Raw genomic sequence first — 14817 nt, 5'->3', positions numbered from 1 at the left:
AGGAACCTATACATACCAATAATTCATTTGCTATTTTCAACTAGTCTAAACATTTTCTGAAAACACTAGCTAGGGGCTTAATTCACATTTATAATTCAGTCACCGCATATTATATGGAAGAAACTAGCAGGTACATTATATGAGCGACAGTTTGTGGTAGCGAAATAATAATTGTTATTAAATTTTTAATTGACTGTTTATCGCTTTAAGTAAATTGGTATGGTATTATTAATATTATATACGGATAAATTGAAGGTATGGTCAGTGGAGCGAATAGTGCGTAGCATTCAGATGAATAACGATTTTCCACTGCAATCGAGTTGTAGCGATCCATTTTTAGTCCCGTACGAAGTACTGGGGGCTTATAAGATTAATATGCCGTTAGTAACACGTCGAATTGGAAGCAGACAGTAAGGGCAAAGCATTTGGTTATGTTCATAGATGACGAATCCGCAATAAAAAAAATGTCCGTCCGTCCGTCCGTCTGTGACCCCTCTAGCTTGAGCAAATCACAACCTTTTTTCAATTTTTTTTCCCCGATTGGTATCGACAAAAGTAAGGTCAAGTTCGAAAATGGGCATGGTGGGGTCGGCCCTTCCAGAGCTAGGGCCCTATAGGTGTTTTTCAGTCTTTCGACGATATCTACCGATATACGCACGCAATAGCTGCTTGTGATATATCAAATGAAAGGTATTGACGAGTAGAACAAAGTTGCTGAACATTGTTTTTGTGTAGGATGCAACGCGAGCTTGTTGGGAGGGCTCAAAGGTCGTTACTCGGCCCTAAGTGTTTTTTCCACATAAATCGAGTAAATCTCATCCGATTTTGCCAAATTTAGTTTTTTATGGAAAGTAATTGAATACCGAAAAGAACGTGTCGAAAAAAGTTTCAAATTTGGGCCCTTGGACTAAGGCCGCTACTCGGCCCTAAGTGTTTTTTGCACATAAATCGAGTAAATCTCATCCGATTTTGCTAGATTTTGTTTTATTTGAGAGATAATTGAATGCCGAATAGAATGATGGCAAAAAAAGTTTCAAATTTGGGCCCTTGGACTAACGCCGCTACTTGGCCCTAAGTGTTTTTTGCACATAAATCGAGTAAATCTCATCCGATTTTGCTAGATTTTGTTTTATTTGAGAGATAATTGAATGCCGAATAGAATGATGACAAAAAAAGTTTCAAATTTGGACCCTTGGACTAAGGCCGCTACTCGGCCCTAAGTGTTTTTTGCACATAAATCGAGTAAATCTCATCCGATTTTGCTAGATTTAGTTTTTTATGGAAGGTAATTGAATACCGAAAAGAACGTGGCGAAAAAAGTTTCAAATTTGGGCCCTTGGACTAAGGCCGCTACTCGGCCCTAAGTGTTTTTTGCACATAAATCGAGTAAATCTCATCCGATTTTGCTAGTTTTTGTTTCATTTGAGAGATAATTGAATACCCAATAGAAAGTTGGCAAAAATTTTTGGGTTTCTAAAATAATATCGTAAATTGTTGGTTTTATTTGAGAGGTACTTCGTACGGGCTTTCGTAATTGCGCTATGCGCAATTTTAAAAATGAACACTTTCAGTAAATTTGACCATGCCCAACCTGACTTGCATTTTGGTAACAGACGCATTAGAGGGTTGTAGACGTATTAGGGTTCCGGGCGTATTACGGCTACGGACGTATTATGGTTACGGACGAAATAGGATTACGGGTCGTACGGGGCTAAGTCGCAGCAAACGCTCCGACTGTTCTGATGCCTTGTTTTTAAATATAATTTTTCGCGATTCCGATAAAAATAATTAACTTGTCAGACCTCTTACGCATATCTTTCAAGATGTAATTTTAAGATTATGGTTCCGGAGGGAAAGTAATGGAAGCATCTTATTTTTGTCCGGAAACCATATCGTCGCGGTTCACATTATGTATGAATCTGCGGGAACATCTAATTATCTTCGAGTGGGAAGCTCATATCCTGATCTGAAGGCAAGATAAACTTGCACTTTTTGCTATTTATGCTGTACACTCGCGGAAAAGTGAAATCCAACATTTTTTCAGATTTGGGACTCGTGGTTGGAAATTGTTCCCACATAAATTACGTTTACACCCGACAATTTTAGCTTACAGTGAACGACATCTCAAATGTATCACTGTCAAATTTTTCTGAGAATTTTATTGTGTCATTGCAAATTCACAATGACATTCTCTAAAAAAAATGACAGTGAGACATTTGAGATGTCGTTCACTGTATAGAAACTTTTATTCCCTTTATTTACATACCACAGTTTCACAATCCACATAAAAGACTTCGTATTTGTCATGTACGTACTTCGAACATGTTGCGCACAATCATACGGATAGTGCTGTCTCTCGCACATAAGTGTAATCGAGCTGTGTTTCAATTTGATTCCAAATGGATGTATTGTATTGGATTGTATTTGTGGATTGAATAACTTTGAAAACAGAAACAAATTTCTAACGTAAGTTCATCGGATGAAAACTAGAGTCTGTATTTTAGTATTTCATTGTACTTTTGGTAAGGCAGAAAATAGATTTTTTCATTTGATAAACGAAAATTTTGTGGAATTATTTACAAACCACAACAACAACCAAATCAGCGTTACAGTTGCTTAATTAAAATCTAAGATTCCAGGTCATAGTTTCATTTTTGTGGAACTTTTCCACAGTCGACGTCAGTGAAATTTTCTTCAGCTAGTTCACCCACAAACAAAAGCGTTCATTTATTGCCCTTATACGGGTGAAATAGTTACACCCAAGCTGACGGTAGTCGCATGGACACCTACAGCAGTTTGGTTGGATGTGTGATCACCTGCAGCGAATTCATGTCTAAATTTCAGACATTTTCTTAATTTAAATTTTTTTGAACCCAAACGCAGAATGTGTTATCGGTAACGATATTTTGTAAATGAAGACACAAGGACAAAACCTTAAAGGGTTTTTTGACCGATTCATTTGATTTGGTTGTTTGATCGGAATGAAAACAGGAATAAGTAGGGTCAAGTCAAGCGTGCCAAAATTTAACATCAGAAAACTAGATGTGATTAAAAAAAACTGTTTCTGTACAGTGCAGCTGTTTTCATCGATACTTGCATTGTTCCATGAATCAATTTAAATCCAATATCCAGCTAAAATAAATTTGTTTGAATTACTTCCAAATCGATAATAATTTATCGAAGCATCTTTAAATCACTCAACATTTGCCAGTACAGAAAAAATTAATTAAAAATGGTGCGGCGTCCCTTAAAGTAATAACATTGAAGTTAAGCCTTCGGCTTCGCCTAAATGTATTGTACATGCGACTATATACAGTCATGATGTAACTCTATCATTGGATTCCCCACATTATTCATACGCTCCTATAATGCATAATGTATGTAAGTACCTACATTATACATATTAGGAATAAACTGGCCAAATACCATACCTGTGATGTGTTTTATGTATACACATATATATATATATGCTCCGTGTTATTTTAGTCTCTTTTACAGATGGTCAATTTCTCATCAAAAGAGAAGAACAGAAGAATATTTTAAAAACTACATGCTGCCATTCGAACTTGCCATCATTATAAAAATGGTAAGTCTATTCCATTCAGTGTATTTGCTTATGTTGAACGAATTAGTCGCGAATCTGTAGAGTTGTTGGTGCAGTGCTGTTTGTATAGTGCAGTGAATGTTTGGAAAGAAAAAAAACTAATAATTTATATTTGTTGACATATAAACGCAGTGCTTGTAAACCAAAAATCACACAAAATAAAATAAAATATATTTTTCGTTTATTCTTGGTGCCTTTGGAGTTGCATAGTGAATTCGATAAAATGCAGGGAATTGATTTCATTAGGTAATATTATTTGTTCTTTTTGAATTTGAAACTTATCGGTTCAGTTACGTAGAATTTAATTATTTCGATGGTTTAATACGGAATGACTTCGAAGTTGAATTTCACAGAATCTGATGCATCGTATACAATCAGAAATTTCTACGATTCGTGAAGTTTCAACTGTTTGCTTTCCAAGGTTTAAAATACGGAATGCGATCCGATATCATGCATGATTCGATGAAATACCTATGTATTCATGCCACTATTCTCGTTCTTACAATTTTGCTTGCCGAGTAAACTTCCTCTTTTCGACATAATTCTAATCTCGATATCTGCTGGGTTTAAATTAATTTATTTATTAGGCAAACAGAATTTCAATTCTCAAAATTTTATCGTGAATTTATTGTCTGAGAGAATTTTGAATGAACATAATGGTATTTGTAGAGCATTAATAATACCGGTCGCAATAGTTATTTGTTTACTGAGTGAAGAAAGTGGTGAAGATCACAACAAGAGCGAAAATATGCAACCAGAGCGGAGCGAGTGGAGCGAATCACGCTAGGTGGAATTTCCTAGTTTCTTTCCGCGGTGAGCACAATGCTTTTTATGCGTGGACGACCTGAAGAACCGTTTTTCTCAACGAAACAAACGCATCAATTTGTTACATCATTTATCGGGGAAGAAAATTTCTATATTCTCCCCTGAATTCTACGAAGCGTCAACAAATGGCATTGTCTTATGACATTTTGAGTAAAGAAAATAGGGGTCTTCACGCTAAACGTTTAAAAAAACTTTTACCGATATAACACCAATGTCGATAATGTATCTATCGACTAGTCGCTAAGATCAGAAAATCGTCAATCGCTGAGTTTATTTGAAAACAACGTTCACAACTTTAGTTAGATATAAATTTTCTGTCATGTATTTTTGCAATTGCTTGTTAACAATAGTAACTTGGAAGAGAAAGCTGTGAGTTACTGATAAACGGCTTTTTACCATATGATGCTAACTAAGTAATTTGTATAATGCTGGCTTCCCAGTTCTTGTCATACGGAAACATGTTTGAAATGAAAAGTTTACAGACTTCACTTATATAGTATATAGGATCGTCTCCGATAAATGCATCTAAAAGAGAAAATAACAACTGAATTTGTGGAGTTTCTTTGGACAGTAACAATGGAATAAAGTTGGCATGTAGCCTCAGCTATATTTTTTCACTGCTAATAAAATATTCGTTTATTCGGCCTCTGTGTAATACAAATTCAATCAAATTAGTTTGTATTGAAATTATTTTTCGCTCTTTTGATGAGGATTTTCAAAAAACCACTTTCCGAAATTTCGATATAAATTCAACAATTTTTAGAAGACTCAAATAAATCGGTGGTTAAGGTATTGTATTCAGATGGCCAGGTTCACTCGGGAAGTAAACGCTCTAGAACAGCTCCATATTGGTCAATAGTGTGATATAAAATCTTTTATTCTGCATTAGCATGAGACGCTACATAAGAAAGAATTAGAAAGGGTGTATTGCTTATGTGTGTCGCTGTGGTCGTTGACTGATAAAATAGCAGTCAGTGTTACAACAGAAGAGTCTAACCAAAAATCCAAATTTACAGTCTGTATATTTACCGCCTCATCAACTCGTTCTAAGAAGCTTTCTTTTGCTCCTCTTTTTTAAAATTCACGATTTTCGCGGACCAACATTAATACTGTTTTTGATTACCACGTTGACAAAACATTGTCTAATCTGTTTCAAATTGTGACAATAGTATTACGTACACCATGTACACATTAGAACGCTACATCCATTAACGATTCAACTCATTAACGAAATCCGCCAAACAGGTGCACAAATAAATCCCCATCCAATGTCCATTATATCTTACATTATGAATACACATTACACATCCTAAATGCTAATTTTAAAGCTATATGTGTCTAACGTGTACCACCACCATAGCCAGCATACACGCAGTATCCACACTGATTTAAATACATTTCCATTTAATAATCGATTTGTCTGCAGAATGCATGTCTAAAACGTTTTACCATTAATTTCATATGACCATAAAATTAGACTTATTTTCTCTTACGACGGAGTATGACTCGGAAAGTCTTTGCGAATCGGACGAAAACAAAAACTGTACCTTCAGACGAAGATTCTATTAAAATCGTTCATTAGCCATTCATTTAAATAATTTTTTCCTTTTTTCAAATTGACTTGAACGTATTACTAATAATAAAAAAACTCGAACACCACGAGTACCCTACGTTGTGCTGTTGTACCAAATTAATTTACAACAATTATTATGGATCATAAAAATACGTGATGGGATCCGTGATCATCCACAGTCGGACATTAATAGCTTTAATAAATTATTCATTAAATCGTTAATTATAATTACATATTCCATCACACAAATTCTTTAGAATTTTGTTGTTGTTGTTGTTGTTGCTGTCTTTTTTCATCTTCATTTTATCACTCAAAATACCTGCTCGCATTGTTTAGCGTATATCCAATCTCTGGATCAATCTAAATCGTGCAATATTCGGTATTGTAGCAGAAATCATATCGGATATGGTGTCATTCAACAGCAATTTCGTAGTTAAATGTTTGGACATTGAACTTAAACATACAAAGTTTACATTTTCAACCAACTTGCTTTCGGGATACGGATATGTGTATGTGTTTGGCTATAAACTCCACCGATTCTTTTACATTTCACATTTCGGTGCTACAGTTTGCACAAACAAATTGTGTAACTCTCAACAACATCACCGTGCATTGCTCAAATAAACAATAAAAATAAAATCAGCGCACATGCACTATATAGAATAACAGAAAATATTATATATTCAACAGTAAAGGTTCATATACCCAAAATATGTATGTGTACATATGACCGGAATTGATTATCATATGGAATATGAAAGAAAAATTTATTTAATGCTCGGACTTAGATCTAAGATATTATGCGATCAGAGTGAAGACTCTGTCCATCAATTGAACAATCTTAGACGATATTTTGTGTAAATAAAAGAGTTTATGTCTAAACATGAGCAACTTTATTAACCGATTGCTTGCATGATGCACAGTAGTAAATTTGGATTCTTTTTTTGGGTACTTAATAGTCGGAGGTGAACCGTACAATTTTCTGATGGTGTATGTATTTTTGCGTGTTTTTGTAAAACACTTATGAGCTGAACGTAAAAATAACAAATTTTTTGTTTCGTTTTACGTTCAAATATGGTGAATGAACTTTGCCATCGAAAACAATGAGTAACTGGTTTGGTGTGAATTGCATTTTTTTTTATATTTATATTTTGAATGTTTTATGTGAAAATGAACTTAATAAGCTGATTTAGGAAGCAAGTGACAGTGAATGTTTTCATTGTGGCGGTGTAACAATGATTGAGTAAAGCATTCCGGTATTTCGGTAATAAAAGGGTTTAAATCAAAGAAATTAACATTTTGCAGCGGTGTTCAATGCATTACACCACATTCAATAATTAATAAAATGGAACAAACAATACAGTTGTAGCCTTACCTATTAAAGGTCGGTTGTCATTATCAAGAAATACTTTGAAATCAAATAGGTTGGGAGATCACGTGCGCGGGCATGGAAATAAGGTAGTATTATCCTAGACACCGGGAAGAAATTTTAACTACAATGCGAATACTGGGAAATTTTATCTTCACCAAAATCGATTTTTTTTGCTAGTGCACATCGGAAACAACTTATCTGGAATTCTTCATACGAAGTGACTATTTGTACCCGAGTGCAAATAGTCAATATGAACGCTATTTGCACCCGACATAACTCAGTCAGTTTCTTCAGTGTGTTAAAACTTTCGAAAATAATTAAAAAATCATTGTTGGCAAGCCGTGCTAATTATATTATCGAAAATGCTATTCGCACAATTCAGTACAAATTGTATAGAGAAGTGTCTGGCTTGATCCAACTGGGTACAAACTGGGTAAGGAATGAGGTTGGTTTGTTGCAACTGAATTGATCCTTCAAAAAATTGTCTAAGGAAGTAGTTTGGTCTGTTCCAACAGAATTCATCTGCCAACTGTGTAGGGAGTTTGGTTTAGTTCTACTGAATTCTTCCATTTACAAACTGTGGTTGTTTGGGAGAAGTTTGGTGTGTTCCAAATGAGACCTTGAGAAAATGCAATTTCCACAAAATGTTGGAAAGCGTCGGACGTAAAAAAATATTGATTATTTTTGTTCAGATTGTTGTCACAATTCAGTGTATTCACTGAAATTAATTTCTTGATAAAATTTTGTTTGAAAAACATGTTCTTTTGCTGGTTGAAACGAAGGAATAATCAATGGATAAGCTATTTGCAATGGTCTGCTAAAATATTTCATGTATTTCATAATTTTAGGAGACCATTCGATCGCAAATAGCTCATACATAGTGTTCATATTGACTATTTGCACTCGGGTGCAAACCAATTTTAAAAAATCTCGCGAATCTACTTTCTTTTACAAACAATTAGGTAAACTAAGGACTTTTAAGAACTTTTAAGTTTTTTAAACTATATTATTATGCGCATATATCTGGCAAAAAATTTGCAATTAACTTTATTAACTAGATTCGCACGAAGATAAAGACTAAAATTTTGACGAAAAGACCAGAGAAATCATATTAACGCCACCGGGAAGTTGGTTGCAAATCAACGGGAAATTTTTGACATTATTTTCGGATACCGGGACGTTTTGACTTGGTTTTGACCAGGAAGAAAACATCACTTCCATGCCCGCACCAGCGCTCAAAAGATCAAGATCTCCAACCCATATCGTTAACCTACCAGAGACGAAATTGTTTATTGTAGCGGACTTATGTTTGTGAAGGCATTGATATGGATATAGGCCTAGTGTATAGTGTATACATCTGTCAAACTACATATTAGTGTTCGAGACCATGGTTTATACAGTATAAATTACACTTGAAGAGATTGGTATTATTGTGCTTTTTGGACAACGTAATCTGAGCTACCCATGATAGGAAAAAAAATTCCCCAAAAAAAATCGACTTAAGATGACAGAAACTGATTGCTCTTAACCAATAAATGAACAGGAGTAATTTCGTAACTTCGACAGCGCAATCGAAAAACTTTAGTCTAAATTAAACTGAATTTCGCCAGCTTAATGACATTTTAGTATACACAAGTTCAAGCTGCCAAAGTATCTACAACCAATTAATACATCACGCACATTGTTGGAAAAACCGTCACCAAACAAGCCACAAAAAATCACATCAACATGTTGTATACATTTACCAAAATTTTGTTGACTACTGCAGACTTTAAAGTGTAGTATGTAGTCATTTTCATATTATTATTTTTTTGCTATTGCCAACATTTAGCTGTTCTGTTTTTAGCGCCATTTTTTTTAACTTTCTAAAAAAAGGTATAATAAAAACCTAACGTTTTAAACGTTCGTACTGTGAATTTCATAGACAGGATTAATGTTTATAGCGAATATTTGTATAATCATTTTTGTTAACATCAATAGATTTTCACTCTTGTCGTATTGAAATTTCAGTGCAACAAACACGATATCAATCTGGTGTACTTTAGGCATTAATTAGACCGCTTAACTACACATTGTTTTCACTCGCCTTTTAAAGCCGACTTTGAAATAAGTGACTCATTTCGTTTCAGCTGTTTTTTATCTGGTATATTTATGCAATCAAAATATGTGCTTTAGAGAGCTTTACAATGTAACGGGAAATTTTCAGAGGAATGTAAAACAAGCTCAAAGTAATAGCAAAGACACAAAAGTGATACGTTATTTGGTCTAACACGACAACACGCGTATAAACGAGTAAATAATTTTGTATGAGTGAACCATCTCAAACAATTTCAAAATCACCAACTCACGGTGGTCCTGAACAAAAAAGAAGTTTTATGAAAATGTACCCAAAAAATGATTGGTGTTCTCGATGGACCCCTCAGGACCTCAAATCAGGTATTCGCAGTTCTTGGTTTGCTTCTTCCCCACAGACCTTTCTCACATTTTCGATTTTACCCCACTCATATTGAACATAGTGTTGGCCTATTTTCAGTTTATGTACTTTGATTGGAACCACAGTTTCTTGTGAAAGAAAAGAAAGAAGATATTTACAATTCCGCTTTTACAATAAATTTTTACATAATCTATCAACTTTACGGTAGAGCGAGCAAACACTTTCAGTATATAAAACTATCTACGGTACTAGAACGGTTGACTTCGTCTCGCATAGTTATTTACTCCACCGGGTGATAAATCCTTTTTTTAAGCCCTAGATGTGTAGTTTTTCAATCGATATCGAACATACAATACACATTGTGTGTCTAGAGATATCTCACCGAGCTGTGAAGTTTTTCTCAAAAAAGCCAACGAAAGTTCTAGTGAGTTATCGACGGAGTCGAAAAGTGAAACTTTCGTTAGCTTTTTTGAGAAATACGTTTTATGCATCTTGCTAATAACAGTACATTACCTACATGCCTCCAAATTTTTATTTTGGCCAGTGAATGGGAAGCTTATTGCCTGAGCCGAAGGCAAGGGCTATAATCGCACATGTCAAAAAAAAAACAATGTGAAAGCAGTTAAGTTAAGGCCAGGTTAAGTTGTTTACATAGCAATGTAAATATCATGTGATAGTAAACAACTTTTGAGTCCTAGGTCTGCGAAAAATTGCTTTACCTCCCTGAAAACTGATAGGTAATGGAGCCATTACCTATCTGTCGTTCGCACAAGCAGATGAAATACTATCATCACTCGGTGTCATAAATAATCATTTTGACACTAGATCCAAGCCATATTTGATGGCTCTCTACTTCTATAACTTTAACCTGGCACCTATAAGAAAAATATCTGTAGTTTCTAGTTTATGTTAAAATGTAATTGGCTGAAGGGACTGAAAGAGAAACAATAAAACGGATGCGACATTTTGTGTGTTGCCTATACACTACAATACACGAGCTACTCGATTTATATGAGTGCTTAAGATGCCAAAAAATAATTAATTCATGCAAATGAGAAATTTACAATACGTGACAAATTACAAGAAAAACATTTACGTTACAAATTACCAGAAAAACAAGTTGACACATTTTGTACAGCACGTTTTCAACGAATATCAATATGTGCAAAACTGAGACGATGTAATAATACAATGCTAACATTACAAGCTCTCGAATGTTGTGGCGAAGTCGAAGGAGACCTCGAGTCAATAAAATGCAATTCCACCATGTGTAAAAAGTAAAATATCATAAATCGTAAATATTATTAAACTCCCTTTCGTATAATAATATAAGTTCATATGAACATATGAACAAGATGTAATAAAATGAATGAATTTATTCATTGAAGTGCTGCTGAGAGCTAAGTGCTTGCTTTCGTTGTGTTTAAGTGGTAAAATTCAAGCATATTCGCTGCATGTAAGGAAGATCTTGTGTATTGTGGTGCATGATGCAAAATAAGTTTTTTTTTCGCTTTTCTCATTTTATTCCCGTAAACAAATTAGCTTGACCTATTGTTAATTTCAAATAATTTATTAGTTTACCAGTGTTTTGCTTGCAGATAGCAAAATGCTAATATAATTGCATTATACTAGACCGCTATATAGCATAAAAACAAGCACGTTGCTTATATAATGGGTAATTTGGCTTTTAAATAATTGAGAGCTGCACTTAAACTGGTAGGTGCCAACAATATTCGAAGGTTTGAACTGTATGTTTAAGTTTTTTTTTTGTTTGAAACTGAGGCTCTTACAGTAAAAAGGTTCTTAAGGAACGTTCAACGAAATTTCTTAAATGGTTGTTCTTCTGCCATAACTTCAGCACAATTCGATCGATTTGGCTTCGAAGTTAAAGAGGCCTGTTGCGTTTCAACCAAAAGAAGAACACACTTGCTTAAAACACACTCCGCAATGATTTCCGCCGTATCCCATGTAAACTACTGCTACGTTTTGGGGTTGAATGCGATATATCTTCGCTGAGGTGTTTTATGAAAAAAGAATTTTAGAAGTCCGAAAATTAACCCTGAAATAATTCGATTAAATTCTAAATAATCCCGAAAGTTCCATGAATTGTTTTTGTTTGCAACTATATCTATAGCTCAAAATTCGAATCTAATCTTTCGAATATGCATCCACTTGTCGCTAAAGGAACGAACATTATGATGAATCCTTTGTTGTTCTTAAGACTGATATCATTCATAGTTTGCTGTTACATTTCATCAATATTAGTTGGTATGACAACTAAATTAGAAAAGTGATAGAAGTTCGCAAACTACTCTCAGAGCAAGGAAACAGATGCAAGTGACTTCCCGATAATTGTTTTTTAAATAAAAATGCGAAAAAATTCAACAGTACCACTGTTTTCTTATAAACTTGCTTACTTCAATGTCATATACGAGGAAGAAAATTAATAAAACTTGTGCCTCGTCCCATAGAAGTCAACAGTACAGTGGTTGGAACGATTTTGCGAACAAAAAGAATTTGATTCTAAAAATAGATCTTACGACACCAAAAAACCTTCCTTGTCATGTTTTAGTTTCGAGAAAACGGCATATTGTATATAGCACAATAAAACATAATCTTTGTGTGTTACCAGACACGAAACATTGTTGTGGGTGGTTTTGGGTGGTGTGATTTTTTTCCTCTTCGTTTCTCCTCTGCAATAAATTTAAAATTCTTTTGTTGCATTCTGAAAGAATGTGTTCAATGTGAGTTGATACAATGATGAAATGGTTTTGAAGAATTCTGTTCGAAGCACAAAAATCAGCGAAACATGGCAATAGAAATTTGAAAATTGGAAAAAAAAGGTTTTGTGTTTCGAAATTATAGAAAATGTATTACCAGCCATGAAGGCATGTTGTATTTCTATATGATTTTAGAAAACTGCAAATAAGAACTCCGATTTTGCTTCTAACCGAAAAGTATGGTATTCTAATTGAAACACTCAGTCACCGAAAAAACTACAAAGTATTATTTTTACGATGCGTGTACGTACACAAATGCTGGCGCGAGTATAAGTGCATATCGAGTAGGTGAATTTTTGTTTACCCAGGCCAATATACACACACAGCGGGTGCCACAAAATCTCTGGGCACAACCCCCTATTACATAAATTTCCTTTAGCTTTCCTTATTTCAAAAATATTTTACATTTTCAGAATCACATACATCTTAGGAACTATATCGCTAGTGTCAACCATGGAAAATTTAGCAGATTCTAAAATTTCTCGAATTAAACCGGCAACAATGACAAGTGATTCAAACAACAATCCAGTTCAAAATCGTCGACACAGAAACGATCTATCGAGTCATGAGCTATTAAAGTAAGTATTTTTGGTGGTTGTTTCTAGGTTATTGCAGCCTATTATTAGGGCAGCCGTAGAAAACTAGAATAATTTTTAACCTCCATGTATGACAATAGAGTACAATTACTGTTAAAATTTATGGGTAAGTTTGCCTCAGCTGTTTTACTGATACAAATACGTCTTTATACGGATTTCATAAGCACACCCACAGTACTACACATCCGTCTAAGTACGCACACACAATCATTGGGAGGGTATGATTGGACCAGCTGGTAAAAACAGCTTAACCAAACGTAGACACAAATTCGGTTGACTTTAACTGTATGTGGTACAGTTTTAAGTGTTTCTTATATATATATATATATATATATATATATCAGTCCCGCCAATGACAATAAGTGACTCGTTTAAGAACTTTGAAGAATTCAATGCATATTGGTATCCATGTAAATTCGATATTGTTGAATGAGGATTTCAAATTAAATTTTGAAAGAACTTTACAGATAAAAAACGTGTTGAGCATCGTAAAAGAGTATGTTGGACATACAAAAAAGTCAATCCACGAGTGCTCACACAATCAATTAGCATACCAAACAGAAATATGCAAATTTACCATTTACAGTTAATTCAATACACATACCCAACGAACTTAAAAGCATTTTTTTTGTTGTTACACAAAAAGGTATCCTCTCCTCTGTGTGCTACTCTTTGATGATTGCTGTTTTTATTTCTTCAATTTTTTTTTTAATTACTTTACAGGTCGCTCGGTCTGGCAAAAGTAAACGTATCGCCCAGTCATCATCGTAAACGTTTAGCCGATGAATCACATCATCATCCAGATCCACCACACCCAGATGACTCAGAAATGTTTATCATAAAATTACCACCGAGTCCGAATTACTACACCAAACCGGCGGCCAGCATGAACGCAATCGATGACAAAGACAAAAAATATTCGGTCGAATTCAAATCGAACGGAAAACCGGGACGAATTTATCATTGGAATATGCCAGTGCTGAAAAAGATGATCGGCCAACATAAACATCGATCGAATTCGAGGTATTCGAATGATGTGAATGACTTAATTGATATCAAACACATTCCAACGTGGCCGAAGCCATGGGAAAATGAGACGGTGGAAAAAAGTTTACCGAAAACGTATCGTCGTCACAATGCAAATTTTCCAACGAAAAGTAAATCACCGTCATTCTATGTGCCAACGAGATCAAAGAAAAATAATTTAAAGAACACAACGAACGACAACAATGCCCATAAATATTTCCCCGGAAATGGAAAGCCGAAAAGTTTCTACGTACTGAAAAAGAAAAGCCAAAAGCCTTATTACAAAAAGATAATTCCATGAATTAATCCAACAAAATATTACAATTTCGTTAATTTCGAATCTGCTGGGCTGGGCTATATGGGAGAAATAACTGTAATTCGTACATTTTATTTCAGATATATTTACAGACCGCACGCACGCATGTGGAACTTATTTATGTTAAATAATTTATTTTTTATGCTTATCTTTACACCTCCAACACAGTCGTTCGTTCATACAAAAAAGTTTTTTTTTCCTTTCGACTATGGGCGCTATTATCTTTATGGATAGCGTTTTTTATTACAAATGAAAAATGAACTAATAAGAAGAAGAAGAAGAAGTTTTGTA

The 14817-nt window shown here is 34.4% G+C and overlaps 1 protein-coding gene across 2 annotated transcripts; it reads left to right on the top strand.

Moving 5' to 3' along the window:
• The first annotated feature begins 3543 nt into the window (after positions 1 to 3543).
• LOC119068591 lies at positions 3544 to 14582 on the top strand. Of its 2 annotated transcripts, none has more exons than XM_037172246.1 (3): positions 3544 to 3586; positions 13002 to 13166; positions 13908 to 14582. In XM_037172246.1, exons 2-3 carry the CDS (start codon positions 13042 to 13044, stop codon positions 14509 to 14511), a joined length of 729 nt encoding a protein of 242 aa, XP_037028141.1. In that variant the 5' UTR covers positions 3544 to 3586; positions 13002 to 13041; the 3' UTR covers positions 14512 to 14582. The 2 variants fall into 2 exon arrangements, with proteins under 2 accessions (XP_037028141.1, XP_037028140.1); XM_037172245.1 differs by lacking the exon at positions 3544 to 3586 and adding an exon at positions 3599 to 3850.
• Positions 14583 to 14817: the final 235 nt, after the last annotated feature.

This window comes from Bradysia coprophila (assembly GCF_014529535.1).
Source record: "Bradysia coprophila strain Holo2 chromosome X unlocalized genomic scaffold, BU_Bcop_v1 contig_20, whole genome shotgun sequence".
NCBI lineage: Eukaryota > Metazoa > Arthropoda > Insecta > Diptera > Sciaridae > Bradysia > Bradysia coprophila.
This window is presented reverse-complemented; position numbering and strand designations above follow the sequence as displayed.

Coding starts and splice junctions, on each gene's coding strand:
- LOC119068591 (XM_037172245.1), top strand. CDS start 3,828: ATGCAGGGAATTGATTTCATTAG. Junction 3,851..13,001: donor CAGGGAATTGATTTCATTAG/GTAATATTATTT, acceptor TTACATTTTCAG/AATCACATACATCTTAGGAA. Junction 13,167..13,907: donor TCGAGTCATGAGCTATTAAA/GTAAGTATTTTT, acceptor ATTACTTTACAG/GTCGCTCGGTCTGGCAAAAG.